This window comes from Nycticebus coucang, chromosome 7 (genome assembly GCF_027406575.1).
Source record: "Nycticebus coucang isolate mNycCou1 chromosome 7, mNycCou1.pri, whole genome shotgun sequence".
In the NCBI taxonomy this organism is placed as follows: Eukaryota; Metazoa; Chordata; class Mammalia; order Primates; family Lorisidae; genus Nycticebus; species Nycticebus coucang.
The window spans coordinates 112,608,806-112,634,663 of record NC_069786.1 but is presented as its reverse complement, the minus strand read 5'-3'; the positions used below and the strand labels follow the sequence as shown (position 1 = coordinate 112,634,663).

Genomic DNA, 25,858 nt, shown 5'->3' with positions numbered 1-25,858 from the left:
TTCAAAATGTGCTAAGTTCCTTTTAATATTCAGCCTATTTCCTTTAAAGTTGGGCCCTGGCATAAGCCTAAATGTTTAAGCCTGGAATTTTAGACCACTGCCTGAAGTCTGATGAAGGAAAAGAGATAGCAGTAGTTTTGCTCCTCGTTGTTGGGGGATAAAAACCATTGCGCTTTCTCTCCTGTCCCTGCTCCCTTATCACCTTCCCCCATGTCCAAGTGTGCATAGGAAAATGATTAGGCTTACCCATGGACAGTAAAGACCAGGTGTGTTGTCTTTCTAAAACTTAATAGATGTTTAACCATCATTAGTTCTTTCTTCTCAAAATCATGATTGGCAGACGAAAAAAAAATGCACATGGGATGTCTCTTTATTGAGGAAATTATAGTAGGATTTCTTTACAGGTTCAACATTTATATAACCTCATGCCAATTATCATAAATAATTTAAGAACATGATAATCCTATATTTACTTGATTTACCTAGAATTACTTTCAATCGTCATATCTCTAAAATTTTGCTGAAATATTTATCTTTAAAAATGTATTTACATTGGTGAGGATTTTCATGAACAGAAGGGGTGATTTCAAAAGGGACAAAGAATTAACTTCTGCCAGTTGATTAACACAAACATCCTGTGTGTTCAATGAAATTGATGCCAGTTTAAGATGAAAAACAGAATTTTATGTATGAATTTTGGTTTTCAAGTAGCTTAGAAATATGTACATTAAATGAAATTAAGATCCAAAGAATATTTGTTAATTTTCAACCAACTCTGAATGATTCCTGGTGTGGAAGTGAGTACCTTACCTTAGAATTTTGAAGTCTACACAGGTACCTAAGGTATTTTCTGTGCTGGAGAAAACTTTGTTTTCAAAGAGAATTTAACAGCTAAGAAATAAATAAAGTTTGAAAATCAATATATTTTTTCCTTGAAGCTTTCAGAAAACATAAATCTTATAATAATCTAGTGAAATTCCTTATTAAACGTATAATTTTGCTCTGTTTGACAGAGTATCAGAAATTATTGGAAAGGTTATTATATAGAATTTTATTTGTATTTCTAGTAAGGTAAACATCAACTGGCATCCTAAAGAAGATAGTGTTTAAGGAAAAAAACAATTTTCCCTTCTGCAAGCATAAATTTTTCAGTTATTTTGATTCTAAATGGAGTTAACGCTATCAATACAATGATTCTCCTTCCCTATTTCTTTTTAACAAAAGAACTAAAATCGTACTTTAAATTTTGTTGGTAAAAGTGATATACATCAAGGTGTAGAAATATTACATTTGGTGCATATTTTATAAGGTTATTTTAGTTGATAACTGCTTTTGAAAAAATAAATGTAATTACTTAATAATCAATGGTGATTTAAGAGTCTACTTTTTGAATAAAAATAAAACTAGTTTTGTTCCAACCTGATAGACTGCTTAGACTGATGAGAAATAAAACTAGGTCTTTAATTATTACCTTTGCCTATTTGCCTAAGATTCTACCCCAGTTAGAAATGTTTGTTTTGCATCATATCATATGGCCTTTGGAATGTTGTTTCCTTCTTAGGTAGCAGATTCATTTTGAAAACCTCCAAAAGTTATATATGCTTTAAAAGAGGTTTAATATAATGAGTAAATGTAGTTTATATTCCATATTCCTTTATTTCTGTTTGGGTAGTTTCATAATTTTCTCACAATTTTTACCTAGAGACTAAAGAGTCAAACTAAGAGGCATTTTATTTGTTAGAAACAAATATGATTTGCATTTCTCATGTGAAGGATAATACTTATCAGTTAAAAAAGGATTTGTTGCATTGATTTCCAATGTCAGTGTGTGAAAGGATGAATTAATTCCAGATAATTTTATTTTATTCACATGTACTGATAATCAAAACTGTCTTTAATGATGAAGTGAGTAAATACCCAAGGTAACTAAATGTCACATTTTCATTTTCAGGCACAACTGGTCCTGTGCAAGTAATTATTACAGAGACGCCCAGTCAGCCCAACTCTCACCCCATCCAGTGGAATGCACCAGAACCTTCTCACATTTCCAAGTACATTCTAAGGTGGAGACCTGTGAGTATCCTACCCAGAATCCTCAGACACTGAGTGTCCTGAACTTCCAAATTCTAGGTCAACAGATCTGATTAACTCTTCATGAAGTATTTATATTTACTTGGTGACCAAATAATATGTGGTCAATTGAATCAATGTGTAGACTAAAGAGCTTGTTTTCTGGTTTGGGGATTTTTTGTTGTTATTTTCTTCCTTTTGGAGGTGTGGGGTGGGGGGGTTGTATATGAAAGGATGTAGTTCTTTATGTTTAAAAAAATCTTTTTTGCAAGATCTTAGTAATGATAATGGTTAAGATCACTCTTTTCTAATATGGGAAGAGAATCTAAAGTTTTGGCATGTCTTGCAACCCCATCCAAGCAAAAAGATTACTGGTGTTTGTAATTTGAAAAAAGTAGCTAAATTAATATGTTTCTTTTGATTCACTTCCTAAGTAATCATTTTTTTTTTAATTTTACTTTTGATCTACTGAATTTGTTTAGATAGAAGGAAAAGAAATGATGAGAAGGAAGTATAGATAAGGGATGATAGTTGGTTTATTTAAAGAATGAGCCTTGTGATTTTTCTAATAAGTGTCCAGAGATTGAAGAAACCATGCTAAGGAAGGTATTGGTCTATTAAACTTACGTTTCTCTTACTCTCTCAAACCTGCTCTGTTCTAACTCCAAAGTTCATGACTCATAATTTGAGAAACACTATTTTAAACACAGAAGAAAAACGTCCATTTATAATCACAGTGGTTGAATTCTGGCAATTAAAAATAAACAGAAAAAAAATTTGAGCAACTCAGGCAGTTGAACTTAAACTCTGCAGTAAAAATTCAACCTGTTAAAATCTTTATCTAGATTTCCAAAACTGAAGGATGTTTCTTTTAGATTTAAAAGGGCTTCGTGAGTGCCCAGAACAATTAGTGAAAAGAGCCATGCTTAGAAACATCTTTGATGTGTCAGAGTACCAGAGATAAAAAGAAACTTCTAATGGATTCTGTACCCAGCCAGATATCAATCAAGTATGCAGAATCATGATATTACCAGACAGAAAGATCTGAGAAAGTTTATTTTCCATACCTTCTTTTCTTTATGGGTTTTTGAAGTTGTACTCCAAAAAACCAAGAGTGGAATAAGAAGGAAGTTGCAGGGTCCAGCCAATGATGCTTCCAATCCAGACCCCTGAGAACAGCAGGAAAAAATTGCAACATGGCAATAGCATAGCAGGCTTTGTACCTGTTAGGTGGGAGCTTACTGAGCTGGAAACTCCGAGAATCAGGCGGAGTCACATATAATCAATCCAAATGTATAGTAAGGCTGTGATTCATATATGAAACAAACCAAAATGTGGCAACATGAAGGTGTAGAAACAAAAGAGAAATTCAACTGAACCTCGATTCTGGGAACTTTAACCTATTCAGTGGTTGTAATGTTACACTTATTAAAAAGAACAGATTCTCAGTGTTTGACATGATCACTCTGTGGATGAATTGTGCAGACTTGGTTCCAGTTTCAAGATAAAATAAAAATTAAACATTTATCTGAAAAAAAAAATAGAACATGAAAGGTGGGGCAGATGGTGAAGAAGACAGAAGGAAACCAAGAACTTTATCTTTTAAAGTGGAGAGTCGCGAAAAATAGCATCAAATGTTGATACAGCAAGAAATGGGGATTTCATGCAATACTTTTTTCTATTTTTATTCTTCTTACTATTTTTTATTTCAGATTAACCTAAGGGTATATTAATGATTAGGTTACATTGTTTGTGTTGGGAAAAGTCTAAGCTGTGTGAGTCCTTCACCCAGGACGCGTGCCCTAGCTCTCTAGGCTGCACCCGTTAGCTGGGAGCTTACTGAGCCTCTTCTCTGGTTCCCTCTCCCCACACTTGAATTTAATTATGTTTTCCCTCACGTATGGGCCTGTCTTTGTTCATCTACTTGTATAATACTTTCAACTTTGAATTACAAATGTAAATTCAAGAAGAACAAAGATAACAATACGAACATCAGACACAGGGAACGATCAAGATTCTGGGAGGAGAGGAGTGGTGTTATTGAGCTAAATCCTCAACTGTCACATTGAAGAGTCTTTAAATATGATTTCTTGTTGAAAAGTGAAAAACAAATTAGAGGTGTAAGCACATTGTATGGAGGCAAGACCAGAAGACTGGAAGATGGAAACCGCCTCTCTCAGAGAGGACACCATGTCTTTCTGTTTTGTTTACTGCCGTCTCTCCAGAGCCTAGACTGGTTCAGTGCCTGGCACACCTGCTTAACAAACGGTGAATGAAAAAAGAAATTATTCTTTTCCTTTTTTTGGTAATGTCCATATAGCATATTGAGTGGCCACATGGAGATCTTGATATCAATTGATAAAAATCAGCTGCATCAAAGTATTTTTTCCCAGCACCGACACCTCCATGTCCCTCATCTTCTTATCTCATCCCCAATTTTATTACTTTAAACTTCGCCTTGAAATGTTGTGTGAGATTACTGCCATAGGGAACATTTACTAGTAGGCACAAAATGTACACTGAGTCGGAAAGTCTTCAAAGAGTGACAATGATGAATTTCTTTGATATTTCTAGTAATTAAAGAAATTCAGGTTTCTTCTTAATGGATGCCATCTGAGAGTTTATTTTCTGTTATTTTCTTCTGATAGGTAACCGAAAAAGCTCACATTGAATTAACAGGGTTATCCCTACATTTGCATTAATTGCAATAATTTCAAACTAATTTTCATAGTGTATTAGAGTTAAAACTTAGAAAGTGCTAGGATTACTTTTACTTATTCCAAAAATATAAATGGACATTTGAGTATTTCTATTATAGAGAAACTGGTTGATTGGATAATTTTTAAAAGTCACTGGGCACAAAAAATATATTTTGACTTGTATTAGTTTCAAATATTTACACTTACAAGGGTCTCATCTTGTCTGAAGTAAGGGAGTTTCTTTTCCCCACATGTGACTGCGCTGAGTTTTATGAGCTGTGACATATTCATAAAGTTGGACAGGATGTAAAATGTAAACTGGAAGCAAAAGATTAAATAAACCAAAATCGCATTTTTCTGCAGTCTTGTCCAAAGTTGGCTAACCACTTCTGATGGGGCAGTTCATATCCAAGAATGAGTCACAAAACCAGACCATTTGTACCCAGTATGTGATGGCCCTAGGATGTGGGTCACAAGGCAACATGATGCCTTTGAATCTTTCCGAAATGCAAGAAACTTGAATTGTATCACACAGTTAGATGAGAGAATGTGTGACATTTTCCCACTTCAAAAAGAAATATATCTTTGTTCTCTGTAGAAATGAAGACATTGGGAAAGGCAAGGCATACCTTCCTTATATTATGTTACTGGTATAAAATAATTAACTTGGCACCAGTGAAGGGCCCTGGTGTCCGCAACTTGCTAGCTCAGCCATGTCACCTGGGTGTTTCTCCATCTGCAAAATGGGAGCAATAAGACATTATGATTTCAGTTTTCCATGATTTTTCTCCACAGTGGAGCTCCATAGATTCCTTGAAGATTACTGAGCATCATCTCTAAAAGTTTATTCTTGTAAGCACTAATGTGGTTTTTTTTTTCTAATTTACATTTTCAGAAAAATTCTGTGGGCAATTGGAAGGAAGCCACCATTCCAGGCCACTTGAACTCCTACACCATCAAAGGCCTGAGGCCAGGTGTGATCTATGAGGGTCAGCTCATCAGCATCCAGCACTATGGCCAGAGGGAAGTGACCCGCTTCGACTTCACCACCCCCAGCGCCAATGCGCCTGTGACCAGTATGTACCCAGCTGTCCTTGCGTCCCCACCCAAGTTTCTCAGAGTCAGGCTCTCCCTAGGAAGGGTTTTTCCTTCTCAATTCGTATTTTTCCAGGAATTGCACCAAAATGAAAAACAAATGGTATTCACAAGCCAGGATGGTAAATTTTCTTAATGGCTGACAGTTCACTTTCTCCTGTGACTCTCTAGGTAACACCGTGACAGGAGAGACAGCTCCCTTTTCTCCTGTTGTGGCTACTTCTGAATCTGTGACTGAAATCACAGCCAGCAGCTTTGTGGTCTCCTGGGTCTCCGCTTCCGACACAGTGTCCGGATTCCGGGTGGAGTATGAGCTGAGCGAGGAGGGAGATGAGCCACAGTACCTGGGTGAGCTGAGCGTGTCGCTGGTGTGGGGTTGGGGTGGCCGCTGCTGCTAGACCCTCCTTGGAAGGGGGCCTCCAGAGCGTGGTTTCTGTGGTTTGGAGCTAGTCGACACCTCCCGCTGTCTGAGGAAAGGAGGAGCTGACTCTTTCTAAAACGTGGCTGGGTTTTTCCTGGGCCATGCTGGTCTCTGATGGGAGCTGCATTATGCATTTGCCTGGGTATGGGTCCCCTCAATGAAAGTCGTCTTCTTTATGGAAGTATTAATAACTGCCAGGGTGAGCGCAGCAGCTCGCAGTGTGAGCACAGCACTTTCATTCACGCCTTCCAAATTCTCTTGGTTAGGGACCTATAAAAATCTCTGTTGTAGGGTGACATACTTACTGAAATGTGCAGCAATCATCGCATGGAGTGCCATGAATGTTTATAAAGTGAACACACCACGGGACCCGTACCTAGATCAAGAGAAAGAATATTCTTTCTATCCCCACTTCATCATCTTCTGCCCACAACTGCTATCCCTGATTCTAACTACAGAGAGCCCTTTCTAAACATTTGGGGGGCCTTAAATTATATACAGTGAGAGAAAAAAGATGGAAAATGAAAAGAACTAGGGGAGAAAAAGAAGGAGGAGGAGGAAAAGCAGAAAAAAAGGGATTCTCCCCACCGTGCGCTGACAATCTCTGCTTGTCTGTTAGTGTAATTCCCTCTAGTTCTTTTCCCCCCTATGAATATATAGTTCTTAAAATATCCCTTTTATAATAAGCAGTGGAGTAATTTGAGGGATTGGCTTATTCTCGCTAGTAACCTTTTCTCTTTGTTTCAAAGATCTCCCAAGCACAGCCACTTCTGTGAACATCCCTGACCTGCTTCCTGGCCGAAAATACATTGTAAATGTCTACCAGATATCCCAGGAAGGGGAGCAGAGTCTGATCCTGTCTACTTCCCAGACAACAGGTACATGTGGGCCGTGTCATGTCAAAAGAATCTTTTTCTATCAAACACAGGCCTGTGTTTGACATTTCCTGACCGTTCCTCCCATCCTGCCTTCTTTCTTTCTTAGCACCCGATGCTCCTCCTGACCCCAGTGTGGACCAGGTTGATGATACCTCGATTGTTGTCCGCTGGAGCAAACCCCAGGCTCCCATCACAGGTCAGCCCAGCCTCCTCCTTCTTTGGCTGCTATAGCAATCTTAACAGCAGAGGTGGGAGGGAAGAGATTCTGCCTGCAGACCCGCATATCGCCTCAAATCTCCCATGTAATTATCAGAGACGTGTATGTGCATATGATCACTTTAAAGTCTTCTAGCCCTATTTCCTATACGTCATTTCTCCTCCAGTACATGTACCGACTTCCTTGCACACACACCCACAACACACACACAATCTGTAAAATGCCAGCTCATTGACACTTCAAAGCAAGCATGCCCAGGATTGGAGAGAATCTTCCTGAAAACCTTGCTGTAAGATTTATTCTGAAAGAGGTAGCTGAGTTGCTTTCTTAGGTGACTCAACTGCCTCTTTATTGAAGTCCCTAAAAAACCCAGACAGTGCTTGACAACACTGCTTCTGCTGCTTCAGGAATTGCTCCCATCCTCCAGAGCTCAAAGAGGAGAAATCGGTTTCACACGAATATTTTCACCTAATGGCCTCTCTAATTGACATTTATTATGGAACTTGGGTCTTCAAGGATGATATTTATTATTAAAAAGCTTTGCATGAGTGTTCTTATTTTATCTTTGTGCTGAATAATTATTATAAGAAGTGGCAATATTGAAAGAGTCATAAAGAATCACTAGCTCTTATCTAATCTAGCAAGATGCTAAGGGCTATTTAAAAAGGAAGGATTTATGATTATTTTAAAAGCCTCTGTGTCATAAAGCCAGTGTACCTTACTTTTTCTCGTGAATCTGTAGGATACAGAATAGTCTATTCACCCTCCGTGGAAGGGAGCAGCACAGAACTCACCCTTCCTGAGACCGCCAACTCCGTCACCCTCAGTGACCTGCAACCTGGCGTTCAGTACAACATCACCATCTACGCTGTGGAAGAAAATCAGGAAAGTACTCCAGTCTTCATCCAGCAAGAAACCACTGGAGTCCCACGTGCAGGTAACTTCAAATAGACAATTCCCATGGTATCTTATCTCTTAGAGCTTAGCCGGGGTGTGTCTTTAACCTACCTTCTGTTGTAGAACAAAGCTTTTCTTGGCCTGTATTCATTTCATTAGCATCCTGGAAGAACGGGAAGGGTAAGAGAAAAGAACAATTGTCCCTGAGAGAGGGTAGTTTGTTCTCTGTCAACAGCTCTGACATTTAAGTAATCTTATCTATTCGTTTTTCCCTAAATTTAAGGAATTTAGGTGAAATGTTATAAGTAACTTATTAAGCCAGCTATTGGCCTTTTTGATTAAAAATTAATATCATAATCTTCTTTCATTGAACCATGAAAATATATGCAAAAAAAAAGCATATTCTCTGGTTAAGAGAGAAAACTTACCATAGCTCTAGAATGAGAGGCTCTATGAGCTGCTTAAGATGTCCAAGAAAAACGGCTCTTTAAACAGGAATCTACAGCAGGAATTGTGAATAACCCTCTGACTCTTGTCTATTAGATAAAGTTCCCCCTCCAAAAGACCTGCAGTTTGTGGAAGTGACGGATGTGAAAGTCACCATCATGTGGACACCCCCAGAGAGTGCGGTGACAGGCTACCGCGTGGAAGTGATCCCCGTGAACCTGCCTGGGGAGCATGGCCAGAGGCTGCCCCCCAGCAGGAACACCTTTGCAGAGATCAGCGGGCTGTCCCCTGGGGTCACCTATTACTTCAAAGTCTTCGCTGTGAATCACGGGAGGGAGAGCAAGCCTCTGACTGCACAACAGACAACCAGTACGTGCCGCTCCTGGCTTCACCTCCACCAAATTCACCACCCACTTCCAACGTGGGGTGAAGGGCAGCAAACCAGCCATGCCGAAGTGTACAACTTAGAAGGAGGAAGATGCCCAGTCAATTAGGGAGCATATAATGAACATAAAGCACATTAAACTTGAAAATAAAACTTAGGCGAGCTCTACAGATACTAAGTGATACCTCATTTCCAAAGTGCATGTACCAATGGAAGGGCACACTAAAAGGAGATTTAAGAGAATCTCATTCCCTTTGCTAATAGAGGCATGGATTAATAATTTGATTGTATTTGTATGTAACTAAATAGATCAGAGTTATAATGTAGGCTGTTAACTCTTACAGTAGAATTCGTTTAAGAATAATAATTGCCAAGTCTGTAGTGTTAGTGGGACTGGTTCATCTGCTCAGATCTTTATGAGCATTATTCTCATATTTACTCTTTGTTTTGACCTTAGGAAGGAAGGTATTATTATTATGCCTATTGGGTGTATATGGAAAAACTGAGACTTTTTAAAAAGTTCTGCAATAAGGTTACAGAGCTAAGACTCCCCAGAGCTGGGTCTGTAACCTGGGTCTTCTTGACTACAAAGCCCATGTTCAGAATTATTATACCTGACTACCTCTTCAAGATTTCCTCCCTCTGAAAGATGAATTAAATTTCTGTGGGGAAACTGCTGGTTATCATTGTCAAGGAGAAAAGCTACCATTTTTGTGATTCTGATGATGCAAACTCATCAGTATCCTCTCATGAATCTGAGGTTCTGAGTGGATCTTATAGTTATTGTAATTGGTGTCTAATCCAAACCATAAAATAACTTTTCTTTCACTAGCAAGGATTATTTATATTATATATGTATAGACTGTTGCTTTTGACCCATACGGAGCTGCTTCTTGCCCTCATTTTAGTAGATTTCTCCCTCTTTTCTTAACCAGTTTGGCTCTGAGCAAACTGTGGGGTTCAGAGGTATTCTGAACTTTTCAAAAACATTTTTTTCAATTTTGCCTTTAAAAAATACTATTATAATAATATAGCTATAATTTCTGAGAGCCATGGAAGGTCTTGCTGGAAAATTCGACTTTTTGAAGGAACGTAGCCAAGCAAAAAGGTTCTGCAATCTCTCATGACTGACAGAGTTTTTGGCAAAGTTCTATGTAGCACTCTGTCTTTTAACAGCTCGATTTTTGCCCTAGGGTTTTGATTTTTGCTTAGTTTCAGGAGAGAAAACTGAGAAGATTCAGTGAAGCTTTAAGAGCTTAGTATGGTAAGGAATGGCCTAAATATTTCTTGACATGTTTCGTCTTTTTTCCCCAGAACTGGATGCACCCACAAACCTCCAGTTTATCAATGAAACGGACACCAGTGTCCTGGTGATATGGACACCACCTCGGGCCCGGATAGCAGGGTACCGACTAACTGTGGGCCCTACCCGAGGCGGCCAACCCAAGCAGTACAACGTGGGGCCCTCTGCCTCCAAGTACCCAGTGAGGAACCTGCAGCCTGCCTCTGAGTACACGGTCAGCCTCATCGCTGTCAAGGGCAACCAACAGAGCCCCAAAGCCACTGGCGTGTTTACCACTCGTAAGTCAAAATTTAAATACCTTTTCTTAGTGATTGGTCACTAGCTATATTGACATTCTTTATTCTTCATTCAATTTTTTTTACATAATTTAAAGCATACTAAATTTTACATATATTAGTACATACTAATTTTTTGCATAAATTAAAGCATACATACTAGAAGTGTGCTCCGTGGACTGACTGCTAATTCATGAATTCTGTGCTACCTGTCTGCAGCAAGAGAAGCAGCTTGTGCCAGAATGTAAATCAAAAAGTGCTGTTCAGTTCAGCCGATCATTTTTTGGAAGCCAGATTTCCTTGATGAAGGAAGCAGTGAGCACACACATTGCCAACCTCCTTCTTTCTTCCAGGGCCAGCTGGTACTTTGAGGAGGCTGGGTTTAAAGCATTCTGTTATTGGAAAAATTAAATTCTATTGTATTAAAGGAATTTACCAAATACTCTTCAAGGCAAGAAAAAAAAAAAATAGGGCGTATTTCCGAATCCTGTTACTTCTGACATTGAGTGATAACCATAAATGCAGAATAGAAAAAAATATCTGCAAATTGAATGGAAACCCACTGATAGAACAAAAAGCCAAGAAATGATTTCTTTATCATTGGTGAAGTGTTGGCTGCAGAAGATTAAAGTACTTCTGCAGAACAGAATAGCTTTTTCTCTTGAATTACTCTTGAAATTCCACAGAGGAGAAAAATACAACAACTTTTGGTCTCCTCTGTCTTTTGCTCAACATTTTAAAGGAACTGGTCTTAAATCTCCTGTGTCTCTACATCACAACAAAGGCCTCTATTCAGAAACTGATTTCTATTAAGCACATTTCTATTTACATTACAAAAAATTATGAGACATTTTATTTCTAGGTGGATGTTATTTGTTATTTTCAACTTGACAATTTGAATTTTGAAAGCTGCTAACATAAGCACCTTCTGCAATGTATATTGCAACCATGTACTAGTTCACAGTTTTCCAAGAGGTTCCAACAAATCTTACTCTTTGACTCATTTAAAAATATGGATTAAAAAAGGCATCCAAAAAGTCAATACAAAGGCAGGATTAGTTTGTAAATAACTATGAAATATATTTCCCAATGAAAATTCTCTATAAACTTTCCCCATCAAAATTCATAATTTACCAAAAATTTATTTTCATTTAAATTTGCTCTATGAAGTTTGGCCCATGAAGCCCTTTTTCCTAAGCAATGGTTAATCATAAGCATATGATCTGCTTTTAATGTGTAGTTAAGTTTACCTTAAACTTTTGCTATTTTATGTCACATAGTATAGGTCTGAGCTAGTCTAAAAGCTACTCTCATGTAAATAATGTAATGGATTCTTACAAAAAATATTGTTAAGTATCCATTTTTTGCAGATGTCCTGTGCAGAATTAGAATGGAGATTTCAGGGAAATGTAGAATTACACACTTGGCTTTGTCATTCCTTAACATAAGACGCATTTCATGTGGTTTCTTTTGCTAAATAATGTGCTTATAAGAGAAAAAAAGCATTTTAAATAATACTAGTAATAATTAAGCGGAAGGTGGGGATCAAATATTTTAAGTACTTTTGCACATTGATATATAGGGGATGTGTTATTTTATGCTCTGCACAGCCTATATATATAAAATATAATTATATTTGAATTTAAGTACTGATAGTCAATAAAACTAACTTTATGAGATTAAGGTTTCTATAGTGCCTGGCTTGGCACATAGAGCACTTGCCAAAAATATCTGTTGAATAGATGATTGATTGAGGAGTGCATGTTAACAAAAACAGCTCCACCACGCCCAGTTCGAAAGAAACCAGTGCAAGCAATTGGAGAGCTAGTGAGTTCTCCAGCTTCATTGGAACTTTAAGCATTCCCGAGGCTGTAAACATTAGCAGGGCTCACATGTTTTTGAAATTATAACTTTAAGTTTCTGTAGCTTTTTACTGTCTTACTAAGCTGAATTCTGGGAATAACTTTTCCCTGTTTTATAATGTGTGCTAAATTCCTAATCACACATGTGAGAAAAGTTGGGGGGAAAGGGCTGTTTCTGAGGAAGATTCAACTTATTTCTGTATTGATGACAAATTTTCTTTCATTTCTTTATTTATTTATTCGTTTTTTTAAGACAGAGTCTCACTATGTTCCCTTTGGTAGAGTGCTGTTGTGTCATAGCTCACAGCAACCTTCAACTCTTGGGCTTTGATCCTCTTGCCTCAGACTCCCAAGTAGCTGGGACTACAGGTACTCGCCACAGTGCCCAGCTATTTTTTGTTGCAGTTGTCATTGTTTAGCAGGCTCAGGCTTGGTTCAAACCTGCCAGCCTTGGTGTATCTGGCCGGCGCCCTACCCACTGTGCTTTGGGCCCTGCCCCAAATTTTATTTCTTTAACTGCCCACCAGTTCATATAACAAGACCTGCCAGAACCCATAGCTCAAATAGTCCCATCCTTTGTTTGACATCAATTTGTGGGTTTGTGGTTTGGTGATTTTCTGTAATGGTCTTCCCAGGCAGGGAGCCTCCTCCTAAGCTTGGCAAGACTCTAGCTAGCTGGCTTGCCTAAGCCATAGAAAACACCCAGCCTTAAGGATAGTTGAGGAGAGAGTACTCTGAAAAGTTGTGGCTTTCGCAGATGTCCCATGAAAGAGACTGACTGTTCTCTGAATTATTTCTTGTGGACCCTTAAAAATGGTCACACATAAAATAAAAAAATAAATAAATAAAATAAATAAATAAAATAAAATAAAAATGGTCACACAGAGCTTGCCATGGAATTTTGGCAAAGTTAGTAGCAGCCAAGTGGTGTATGATTTCAAAGTCATTGGAGGGCACCAAGGGTCACCCATCCTACTTGGCCCAACACACCATCAAAATAATAGCATGCTTAGGAAACAACACACTCAACCAGTAGTTCTTCAGTTCAGCCCTTAAAGTAGTCATTACAAAGTGGCCCGTGTACAACTTTTACTTTTTCTCACACAGTATTTTAAAAAGAAAAAGAAAAGAGTTAGGCTAGGCCTGGTGGCTCATGCCTGTAATCCCAGCACTTTGGGAAACTGAGGCAGAAGGATTTCTTGAAATTTGACTGTGTAACAGAGCAAGACCATGTCTGTACAAAAAAATTTAAAAACAAAAAAGGAAAGTGAAAAATTATACATGAAAATTTAAACTGGAAAAACAAATGGAAGAAATGCAATGTTGAACCTAAACTCCCACCTGACAAAAAAAATTAGAGCTGAGCAAGACTAGAAGCTGAAGACTTTTTCATCCCTAGTTGTACGACCCTGGAGATTAACTCTTCATCTCCCCAGCCATGCAGAGTGGAACATCAGTGCAGTCAGTGGATTTTTTTGCAATTGGGAACAAAACTAGTCCCAATGTAAAGAAGAAGGAATTGTGAGGGTAACAAATGTAAACCAGGACAATTAACACACTGAACAAATCCTTGAACTTAACTCATTCAATTCAAATATCTTCTGAGACCTCCCTTTTCTAAATTTATAATAAGATTTACAAGATTGTTGGGACCATATTTACTTTATATATGCATGCCCTTCCTCCCTCCCTCCCCTCCTTCCTTCCTTCCTTTATTCCCTCTTTATTTTCTTTTGGTGCTAAAACCTGGGAACAAATCTTTTCTTTTTTTAAAGTAATAATTTCACTAAGAGAAATAATAGTGGTGTCAGAATGCTAAAAAAAAGCAAGGTATGGGCGGTGCCTGTGGCGCAAAGGAGTAGGGCACCGGCCCCATATGCTGGAGGTGGTGGGTTCAAACCCACCCCCAGCCAAAAAACTGCAAAAAAAAAAAAAAAAATGCAAGGTAACCTTGTGTTATAATTCCTGATATTGGTGGTAAAATATTAAGTCTTTATAGTATTTATTATTCTTTATGAATAATTACATATTAAGGAAAAGCTTTTTAGAATTTAAGGTGCTTTCATGGTGGTACATTTTGTTTGACTTTTATATCCCATCTTTTATCGCAACCCAAAATAATTGGGTCATCACCATGGAATAATTCAGCATAAAGCTATGTTTTGATCACCATATATGTAATTTAATCATTGTTCTTAAATTATTGATTAAGAAACAAAATCATGGTGGGGCACAGTGGCTCACATCTGTAATTCTAGCAGCTGGGAGGTCACTTGAGCTCAGGAGTTAAAGACTAGCCTGAGCAAGAGTGAGACCCCATCTGTTCTAAAGAAAATGGAAAAATGAGCCAGGTGTTGTGGCAGGTGCCTGAACTCCCAGCTACTCAGGAGGCTGAGACAGTAGAATCGCTTGAACCCAGGAGTTTGAGGTTACTGTGAGCTAGGGGGATGCCATGGCACTTTAGCCTGGGCAACAGAGTAAAGAGTTTATCTTAAAAAAATAAAAAAAAAAAGAATGATTGGTTTGTAGTGACCAGATTTACATTCTGTAAGGGACTTTATATTGCCAATATAGGGAAATTTATTATGACTAAGCTAAATCCCAAAAATGATGGAAAGTCACAAATTAAATTCTATAATGTCATGGTAAAGGACTTCCTTTAAGTTCATTAACTGTGAGTTTGTCAGGAGTGCCAACTCCCTACGCCATGTTGAACATAGAGAGCCCGCAATTTAGCCAGGTCCCAGATGATTTGTGTGGCATGTTAAAGATTGAGAAGCCCTGATCTTCTCTAAATTTTCACCCAGTGAAGGAACTTACATCACATTTTCTATCCACTGGCCAGTTATGTTGAGGTTCTCAGGGAAAGTACTTATCGCTATTCCATGCAATCCTCTGTGGGTCTGAGCTTTGAACACGCGCCTCGATTCCGTTTTGCAGTGCAGCCTCAGAGCTCCATCCCACCTTACAACACTGAGGTGACTGAGACAACCATTGTGATCACGTGGACACCTGCTCCAAGGATTGGATTCAAGGTAAATTGCAGATGTTCCCAACTTTTTGCAGTACAGCCCTATGGTGCGCTCACGTTTCTTCTGAATCCAGTAGAGACAGGGCTGCAAAGGCAGGAGGCCTGGGTTTTGTTATCTGCTGCTTTTCATAGCTCTTTAACACATTGTCAGGAGCTAACAGTACCTGCCCGACTCACTGACTGCTGGGAGGATGGAAGGAGGCTGTGGAAGTGCTTTGCCAAGGACAAAACACGAGCACAGAGTTGGTGGTGGCGACCGCTGTCTTCTCTATCCTTTCTCTCAGGGATCTATGTTTTTAAAATACAGGAAAACCTCATTTGATGGGTTATTCCAAATGGTCCTGGACAAGCTCCCAAAAGCCAATTTAGGGAGACCAATTAAACACAGAGTCACTTAAAAATCACATTTGTATCCAATTAATTTTAACCAACCATTCAAAGCCCTGTGGGTGAATCTCTTAATGGAAGTTAGGATTAAGGTCTTCCCTGTGGATATCTGGATTCATGTTCTTTAAAGTAATGATATTAGAGAAGTGATGAATACAAATGAGTATGTTTAAAAGCGTTCCTTTCCTGGATGTTTAGAGTGTAGACAGAGAAACAGTTATTACGACCAGAAATCAAAACTAAATCTCCATGATTGTTTAAAACAAAACACACCAAAGATCTCTTCCTTTTTGAGTTAAGCAAATGGGCATATTGATGACTGTGACACTTAAGCACAGAGAAGCCCTTTTGAAGATTGCCAGTGTATCTTTTAAATTTCCTTTAATTCTGAATTCAGAAGCCTTATAATGTATGAAGGCTATCTGTAGAGTTGAACACTGATTGATAACACAGTGTTGCCTAGGTTTTTGAAATGAAATCTTAAAAGGATTTTAAATTATGGGCACATTCATTCTAATTATTCTTTTGTAACTTATCCCCATGCAATTGAAGCTATGCACATATTTCTTCAAAAGGTGTATTTTTGCAAAGTGCTACAGGGGCTGGTGCCTTTAAACGGCAACTAAAAGTGAATTGAATGTTAATAACTCATTAAAGAGAGAGCCAGGAGATTCTTCCCAGCACAGAGAGAGTAGAAATGAATTACCATGTGGCCCAAAGCACCTGTGTACTTCTGGTTTGTACCAGGGGATTCTTTATTAAGCAAAACAGTATGTAAGGACATTTTCTCTGGAACCTTCCATGACAAGCCACCTTAATGCAATTTGAAAGGTACTATATACCTCCCTTATCCTGGCTCCCAGTAGAGGGAATTTCCACCTAAGTATATAATAGAGCTAAAGGAAGTCCCCAGTGCAATTCCTAATAAAAGTACATTGCACAGTTTGTAAGTTCCCGTTATTTAAAACATATTACAGCCTCTTAGCAGGAATGCAGCTCTGGAAATATTTGTCTTTCCTGTTTATTTTGCTCTCCATCTTCTAGCTGGGTGTACGGCCAAGCCAGGGAGGAGAAGCACCAAGAGAAGTGACTTCAGACTCCGGAAGCATCGTCGTGTCTGGCTTGACCCCCGGCGTGGAATACGTCTACACCATCCAAGTCCTGAGAGACGGCCAAGAAAGAGACCCACCGATCGTGAACAGAGTGGTCACACGTAGGGAGAGTTCTTCCTCCCTCTTCCTTTAGTTTTTAAAACTGCTTCGTTTTTTGAGAAGAGCTAATATCGGTGTCACTTTTTACTTATGAGAATGGCACAGGGGAACTATCTCATCCCTGCTTTTATTATGAGCTATTTCTCAATTTGGAGTAACGGGGGAGCTCATGCCATATATTCCATGGTTTCAGAAATATTCTTTCCATGTCAAGAAGATCAATGAACTGGCAAGACAGAAACAAGCACAGCAGCATTGTAAAACCATTAGTCACGAAAAAAAGTCCATGTCACAGAATGACTATAACTGTAGCTCATATGTAACTTTTATATTTTTACTGATTACAGAAGGAAAGAAGGGAGGGAGGGAGGGAGGGAGGAAGGAAGGAAGGAAACATTCTATAGGCCAAGAGCATTGTGTTAGATTTAACTCTAAATTGACATTTTCTTTCTGCACAGCCTTGTCCCCACCCACAAACTTGCACCTAGAAGCAAACCCTGACACTGGAGTCCTTACAGTGTCCTGGGAAAGGAGCACCACCCCAGGTAGGCACGGGCGTGTCAGAGGGCAAGTATATTCGGTACCTTCCCAAAACAAAGCTTTTAGAAACTGTGTCCCCTCCAGAGAAAGTGTCCAGATTACAAGTACCCAACTTACCACAAAAGATATAGCAGTATATGACGTACGTCTTGTGTTATAATGCACATTTACTTAGATCACAGAGAACAACCATGCGCTTGGCTGTGGGGTAAAGGCAGAGCCCAAGAGGGCCATAGGAATCATCAGGACTGTGGGAAAATCATTTTGGTGTTTTGTTTTGTTTTGTTTTCTGGAGACAGATTCTCACTCAGTCGCCCTGGGGTTGAGTGCTATGGCTTCACAGCTCACAGCAACTTCAAACTCTTGGGCTCAAGAGATCCTCTTGCCTCAGCTCCCCACACAGCTGGGACTGCAGGCACCCACCACAATGCCTGGCTATTTTAGGGACGGGGTTTCACCCTTGCTCAGGCAATCTGCCCGCCCCTGCCTCCCAGAGTGCTAGCATTGCAGGTGTGAGCCACCGTGCCCGGCCATGGGGGAAATTTATTTTGGAAGGTGCCCTTTGCTTAACGCATTAAAATTGCCAAGCAAATGGCTGCAGTTATACTACATAATTTCCCTTTTGTAAATTACTGTGGATCCCAAGTTTAGGATTCCTTGAAAGTTAATAAATATGTATTTTGTCATGAGTTGTACCACGAAAATCCAGGGGCGATAAAAAGCAGGCACACCTTACTTTTATAGACTGAGAAAACTGAGACTCAGAAAAGATTGACCTACCTATAAATCATGTAGTTTAAATGTTACAAAACTGGGATTGTAACTGTAACTGTTTTTTTCTCCTCACACGCAGCATTACATATTTGGAACTTAATTTTCTTTTTGTTTTGTTTTGTTTTCATTTATGCTTGGTACACACTGAGAAATCTGGTTAGGGGCTTCCATGACATTTTTTAAAGCTTTAAATGAAGCTTTTGTCTAACCTCCTTATTCATACATAGTGAAAATTTTCTATGAAATGGTAAAATGTATAAAAGATAGGTCTTACAATATTCAAGTAGCATGTTAACTAGGGCAATGACAGGAAATTTTAGTTGTTCATCACCTTTGCCAAAACCACATGAAAGTCTCTTTAGATGAGAAATATGTGTTGAAATGTAATTGTTTTAAGGAATCACTATTGAGATGTAACAGAGCTTGTTACTGTGAAAATTCTAAATTAAGCACAAACAGAAGTTTCAACTAATGTTGATTGCATCCTTACCAACTATAGTTCTTAATATAAGGGATGTATTAAGTTTGCCATTTAATTATTAATATTTCTAATTTTACTGCTAAAATTATTGTAAAATTTTTATAAAAAATTTTTCTGATACAGTTCTTATTTTTGCGTGGGCACACAGCTAAGGCAATTGTCACTAAATCTGATCAATGTATGCAATCTCACAGAATGAAACTAGCTCAAAATATCCTATTTAATCTCCCTCTGAAGTAGAGTGAGTTTGGTGAAGCTTTTATTACCCGTGTTAACAGTTCAAGCCGAAGATACACTACTTCCAGTCAAGTTACTCTGAATTTTAAACTTAAACCTGGCAAGTTTCATGCTTGCTAACAGCTGGGTCATTAATTAGTCTCAGTGGTCTAACCTGCCCATTGGATGGTCCCTTGCAAATGCAGTGATCTAAATGATAATTTCTCATCCAATTGTATTTCCTTGTGTCTACCACTTTAGCATTCACCCTATTCCCAATGACAAAATATACCATCATTCTCTTGCCCTTTAGAAAGTTTAACTTTAATTTACTTTCTCATCTCACGTTTGTTCTGGCCCTGCAGAACTCCAATCACTGTTTTTGTTTGAATGTCTCTCTCCTCCCCCTCAACTTGTTTATTGCCCAATTTCTATGATTCGTGAAATCATCAGTAATTACTATTCTTTCTGGAATAAGTATCATTACTTTTACTTTCCCTTTTTCTTTTTCCTCAATTCTTTTCCTGTAAATTCCAGAGGTTCTACTCTATAAACTAAGGAGAGCCCTCTTTGGGGCAATGTGGTTAAGGTTGAGAGTGAATCCATCTCAGGCAGGTAGAATGGAATGGCCCGAGCTGCCCCCAGGGGATTTGTTAAGGAAGAGCAGCTATGGTGGTAGAGGAAGACTGGTGGTAGAGGAAGACTAAATTTCTTTTTTTAAGTTGAAGGCCTTATACTGAACTGCCTCCTGACAATAAACGTAAGGTCCTTTTTCCAGTTCTCTTTGTGGGTCCATCATGGGAGTCCATTCACACGCCCTGAATTACAGATGCTCTATGTAGTAATTTCCTCCTTTCTGTTTTCTGCAGACATTTCTGGCTATAGAATTACCACAACCCCTACGGATGGCCAGCAAGGATATTCTTTGGAAGAAGTGGTCCATGCCGATCAGAATTCCTGCACTTTTGAAAACCTGAGTCCCGGCCTGGAATACAATGTCAGTGTTTACACTGTCAAAGATGACAAGGAAAGTGTCCCTATCTCTGATACCATCATCCCAGGTAACAGAAAAATAAACCCTGATGCTCAGAGTGACACTTTCAGTAAGAGTGGGGATTAGCATCTTAATCCCCAGGTGGCTGAGGGTGTCAGATACGTGTGGGATTTGATTCCAACTTCCCAACTGCACTCTCCAAAACCATGAAGTCAAAGCGGCTCTGTGGGCCAATGCTTGCTGTTAACACCGCTTCACTGTCTGTGCTGTTTGTTGCCACGGGTATGTACCGGAGCAGCAGCCACGGCATTAACTCTGTACTGTCTGCTCACGTGGAAATATCACTAAAACGCTGTCATGTGTCTACACTCAGTGTTGACAGGCTCATAGTAATGTGGTAAATGCAGCCCATCGGTACATTTGTGCCTGATTTTACAGCCCATATCAGCTTTCAGTAGCTATTCTATAAAATAGTCTGTCTCCGTAGGTGAGCACTGAAATAGCATTTGGTTGACATGTCTAATTCCTCATCCTGCAGTTTCAAATCCTTCCTTTTTAAATTGGAAAAAGAAAAAAAGTAAAGGGTATGTCTTCAGGGTGTTCTTTTTTATGGACTGAAAGACAACACTGTAAAGGCCTATCTAGGGATAGGTTTGTTGTATGTCCAAGACTGGATTGTACCAGAATGAAACCACTGGACAGTTCCTTTGCACTGTTGGGCAGAATGTGTTTACTAATGCTGATTGAATAATTTGATTGGGGCGGCGCCTGTGGCTCAGTGGGTAGGGCGCTGGCCCCATTCACCAAGGGTGGCAGATTTGAACCCAGCCCAGGCCAAACTGCAATAAAAAAATACCTGGGCTTTGTGGTGGGCACCTGTAGTCCCAGCTACTCGGGAGGCTGAGGCAAGAGAATTGCTTAAGCCCAGGAGTTGGAGGTTGCTGTGAGCTGTGATACCACAGCACCCTACCAAGGGTGATACAGTGAGACTGTCTCTAAAAAATAATAATAATAATTAAATGACTTTGATTGTTAATTAGGCTGGCCATCGTGGCTCACGCCTGTACTCCTAGCACGCTGGAAGCCCAAGGCAGGTGGATTGCTTGAATTTAGGAGTTCAAGACAAACCTGAGCAAAAGTGAGACAGTCTCTGCTGAAAATAGAAAAACTAGCCAGGCACCTATAGTCCCACCTATTTGGAAGGCTGAGGCAAGAAGATCTCTCGAGCCCAGGAATCTGAGGTTGCTGTGAGCTGTGACACCACGGCATTCTACCCAGGGTAACAAAATGAGACCCTGTCTTAAAAATCAATAATTACATAAATAAATAACTTTGATTATGAGTTAACAAAATATTGGCAATAGCCCTGATCTCAGGCCTGTCTTTCCTTGGCCTACATGGGCCTTTGAAGGGCACGTTTCACATTCATAACCTATTAGTGTCGTGGCCATGATGTTGTCGTGAGTTTTGTATGGGAGGGAAAAACCCAGTTCATCACCCAATTATTTTTTTAACCTTCTTCATTCAAGCTTTTATTTTTCCTCCTAAAACAGTTTTGGACTTTTTTAAGCATTGCTGATCTTTACTGCGGATATTATGTCTGGGTTCTAGGAATGGCTTTGACCTCCTAAGCAGGCCTATGATGTTTAGGAACCTGAATAGTTCAAACCGTACTGTTTAGGGATCTTTTCAAAATGCAAGAAAATCCCTGAAAGAATATCATAACCTGTTTTGCCCTCCCAGGGAAGCAAACTATTTATGATGTTTAGGAAGTCTTTTCAGAGAATTTGAAACAGATCGCATATTACCATCATTGCTTTAACATTCCATCAGATTTACTACTGGTAACCTGATATACACTGCTTTATTTTTTCCTCTTTTTTGCCTCTATTTTTCTTTTGCCCCCTCTTTGCTTTGTAACTCAATAGAGGTGCCCCAACTCACTGACCTAAGCTTTGTTGATATAACCGATTCAAGCATCGGCCTGAGGTGGACCCCGCTAAACTCTTCCACCATTATTGGGTACCGCATCACAGTAGTTGCAGCAGGAGAAGGTATCCCTATTTTTGAAGATTTTGTGGACTCCTCAGTAGGATACTACACAGTCACAGGGCTGGAGCCGGGCATTGACTATGATATCAGCGTTATCACTCTCATTAATGGCGGAGAGAGTGCCCCTACTACGCTGACACAGCAAACGGGTGAATTTTGAAAACTTCTGTGTTTGAGCCATGGACGGTGTTGCATGCTGCCACCAGTTACTCTGGTTAACTACGGATGTTTCCAGGGAGAAGCCCGCAATTGGCCAGAGATTAAGACAGGATGGATTGGGAAAGGAGGAATCAAATGCATATTATAAACTGAACGGATAAAAAAAGTATGCAAGTAGTCTTAAGGGCACTTTCATTTAAACCACAAATATACACATAAAGCTAAAGAAATCTAACTATCTGGCCTATTAAATATAAAATAGCAAATATTGATTAAATTTGCAGACGTAGAGGCTTTTTTAAAAAAAAAAAAAGGCTAACCCGAATGCCTAATTGTATAATGAGCACCAGTTAATTATAAGAAATATACTTCCAAACATACCATTATCTTGCCCTTCAATGCTTTGGTAATCTCTACCATTTCCTTCTTTGTAGCTGAGTAAAAACCCAGCGAAATTTAGGGTAGAGTGGTTGGAGGTTGTTTTAAGGCAGGAGAAAAATTTTGGAGCATACTAGGTTTTGTTGCTATCCCAGGGTAAAGAAACACCTCTTTAACCACAGTCTGGGGACAAGCATGCAACAATTTAAAGGTTCTCTGCCCTGCATGGGAAGAAACACCGCTGAGAACCAATTTGCATGAACCCTTTTCACTTGTAAGTAGGACTCACTGAATAGCGTTGTAGCTGTAGACATCTACAGGGGAAATGTAGGACCCTCTTTTGTCTTTTTGTCTGTGTGCATGTGTTTCTTTGGAAAGAACTGGTATGTTTCTCTTCACTGTGTGGCAACTTAAGCCTCCTCGGCCTGGCATAAAATAATCTTCAGTGTTATTAATAATGCATCTAAAAATCGACATATTTTAAAATAGATGAAAAGTATTTTTTAAAACACATTGATGATGGCAGAAAGATTAAAGGGGCCTAACAGTACCGTGTGTAGCATTTTATTTTTAACAGTAGTAGTACACTGTGATTTAGTGTAGATGTAGATTAGACTGTTTTGCATGATCATCACTCTGTTTCTTGATGCATGAAAAAATCGGTTTTACCTTTCCAGCTGTTTTCTTAGCATGCCTTTTAAAATTCCATTTGCTTAGTGTTCTTTCTTGTTCGAAACCAGCTGTCCCTCCTCCCACTGACCTGCGATTCACCAACATTGGCCCGGACACCATGCGGGTTACCTGGGCCCCGCCCCCCTCCATCGATTTGACCAACTTCGTGGTGCGCTATTCACCCGTGAAAAACGAGGACGATGTCGCAGAGCTGTCGATTTCTCCTTCAGACAACGTGGTGGTCTTAACAAGTAAGCAGTCGGACACGTCTGTTCCATGAATACTAACCTAGAGCGTACAAACAAATCCTGAGAGCTCAAGTAGGGGCAGCTGAGAACAGGGGAGCCACAGGCTGGACCGCACATTTCACATGCAGTGCCGTACATTTTGAAAAATGTAACGTTTGTTGCTATCTTCATATACTTTTGATATCTTCAACTTTTCAAAAATCGAAGTGGGAACACACCAGCAGGGAAGTTCCAAGACTTCAATTACATTTGGCTTCCAAATAAGCACATAAAAATAAGTGAATATCAAAAGAAATGACATGATACATCCAAACCTTTAGAGAAAGAAAAAAGTGAGGATTTAAATAGTGTCACCATACCTGGTTCATACAGAGTGTTTTTTTTTTTTAAGTGTCAGTAGATGATCTATTTAGCATTTTAAAACTTAGAAATATTGACTGATTGATTGGGATAGAAGAAAGAGCCAATAGTTTGAAGAAAAAGTCAATAGTTTAATTTATACTTCAAAAAGAATCTGTTGGAAGGATTTCTCAGAAGGCTAAGGACTTAGATGTTTTCTAAAGTGACATTAAATAAACAGCAACAATGTATGAAAATTGTCTCTTTCTAGTTTCACCTATTTTGGAACTAGAAAGAAAATAAGAGTAAGCTGGAACATGGGGCTGTGTTTCATATAAACATTACTTCTTTGCTATTTTCACTGTACTGTCATAGCAAAATACATTAGGACAATAGCAACAGATGCTAAGTGAGGGAAAACTGGCTTACATTTAGGTGAGTTATCAAAGGATGGTCTGAAAATACCTTCTATCTTTCAAACACATTTTAGATAAAGAAACACAAAGTTAAGCAGCTCAGCATAGCGGGATCGTGGCTTCTCATATCATGGCTGAAGATAGGAATGTCTTTCTGTCTGCATATCCTTATCCACAGGCTGGTGCTTAGAGCACTTGGGAATCAGTGTTTACAGCATCACCGAGTGTACAAGCCTCTGTGTCATGACGCTGCCCCCCCTTAGCCCTAGGCCTGTCACATGTTAAGCATGTGTCCTAAGCCTTATTGTGATCTTAATGCTTCAAATGACCTTCTCCCTCCTAGAGGTGTCATTATTATCCTCTTTTAAAAAAAAAAAGCAACTGAGGACCCCAGCGATTAGGTAAATTGCCCCTGGCCAGAGAAAAAAGAGGAAGAGGAATCTGCAGGTCCACATTTGGTCCCCTGCCTAGCGTTCTTCCGAGCGCTGCAGGAGCCTATGCGGAAAGGCTGAAGGGCGTTGGTGTGCAGGGGAGTGAAAGGTTAGAAACTTTACTTACTCTGCATCTTTTTGGTTCATTCCTATTCCACATATTGACATTTCAGTTAACCACAGACCTCATATATGGTGGTGCTCCCCTAAGATTATAATATCAGGAGGTGGTGCCTGTGGCTCAAAGGAATAGGGTGCTGGCCCCATATGCTGGAGGTGGTGGGTTCAAACCAAGCCCCAGCCAAAAAAGAAAAAAAAAGATTATAATACCATATTTTCACTGTACCTTTTCTATGATTAGATACACAAATCCTTACCAGCGTGTGACAGCTGCCTGTACAATTGAGCACAGTGCATGCTGTACAGTTGCAGCCTCCGAGCAGTGGACTGTTCCCGATGGCCTGGCCACAGTGTTAGGTTGGTGTGAGCACACTCTGAGCTGTTCACACTATGATGATATCGCCTAGCAATGCGATTCTTGATTGCTTTCCCTCTGCACCCGTGGCTCCTTTGCAGTCAAGGTTACTTACTAAGACCACTGGTCCTGTCCTAAGTCTACCCCTGTATGATCTTGGAAAAATGAAGAAGGTAACTTCTCCGTGTCTCAGTTTGCTTGTTTATAAAGTGCAGATAACTGTAGTAAATCAGACTTTTGGAGGTAATAGATATGTTCATTATCCTGAGTATAGTGATGGTTTCACAAGTTGTACTTATGTCAAACTGAACACTTTAAGTATGTGCAATATTTCCTATGGCGATAAAGCTGCTTTTAAAAGCAGCAAACTACCTTACAAGGATCTTGTGAGGCATAAATGATAATCCACAGTGCCACAGTAGTAATTATTACCCTGTGCCTTCAACAGACATGCTGTCAAGAGGGTGAGAGAAATATGACTGTGTTGCAGAACTGCCTGTGACTC

The 25,858-nt window shown here is 39.4% G+C and overlaps 1 protein-coding gene across 21 annotated transcripts in view; it reads left to right on the top strand.

Moving 5' to 3' along the window:
- The window catches only part of FN1 (fibronectin 1), a 72,258-nt gene that overhangs the window by 22,353 nt on the left and 24,047 nt on the right, over positions 1-25,858 (top strand). For 11 of the 21 annotated variants that reach the window (XM_053598184.1, XM_053598193.1, XM_053598186.1 and 8 more), the window contains exons 13-26: positions 1,952-2,073; positions 5,665-5,845; positions 6,036-6,212; positions 7,035-7,163; positions 7,270-7,359; positions 8,123-8,317; positions 8,821-9,093; positions 10,424-10,690; positions 15,490-15,584; positions 17,012-17,180; positions 17,637-17,723; positions 20,059-20,250; positions 22,112-22,384; positions 23,513-23,695. In XM_053598184.1, coding sequence (XP_053454159.1) covers positions 1,952-2,073; positions 5,665-5,845; positions 6,036-6,212; positions 7,035-7,163; positions 7,270-7,359; positions 8,123-8,317; positions 8,821-9,093; positions 10,424-10,690; positions 15,490-15,584; positions 17,012-17,180; positions 17,637-17,723; positions 20,059-20,250; positions 22,112-22,384; positions 23,513-23,695 — 2,433 coding nt within the window. The remainder of the gene's footprint in view (positions 1-1,951; positions 2,074-5,664; positions 5,846-6,035; positions 6,213-7,034; positions 7,164-7,269; positions 7,360-8,122; positions 8,318-8,820; positions 9,094-10,423; positions 10,691-15,489; positions 15,585-17,011; positions 17,181-17,636; positions 17,724-20,058; positions 20,251-22,111; positions 22,385-23,512; positions 23,696-25,858) is intronic. The other 10 variants (XM_053598192.1, XM_053598188.1, XM_053598205.1 and 7 more) reach the window with 1 other exon arrangement.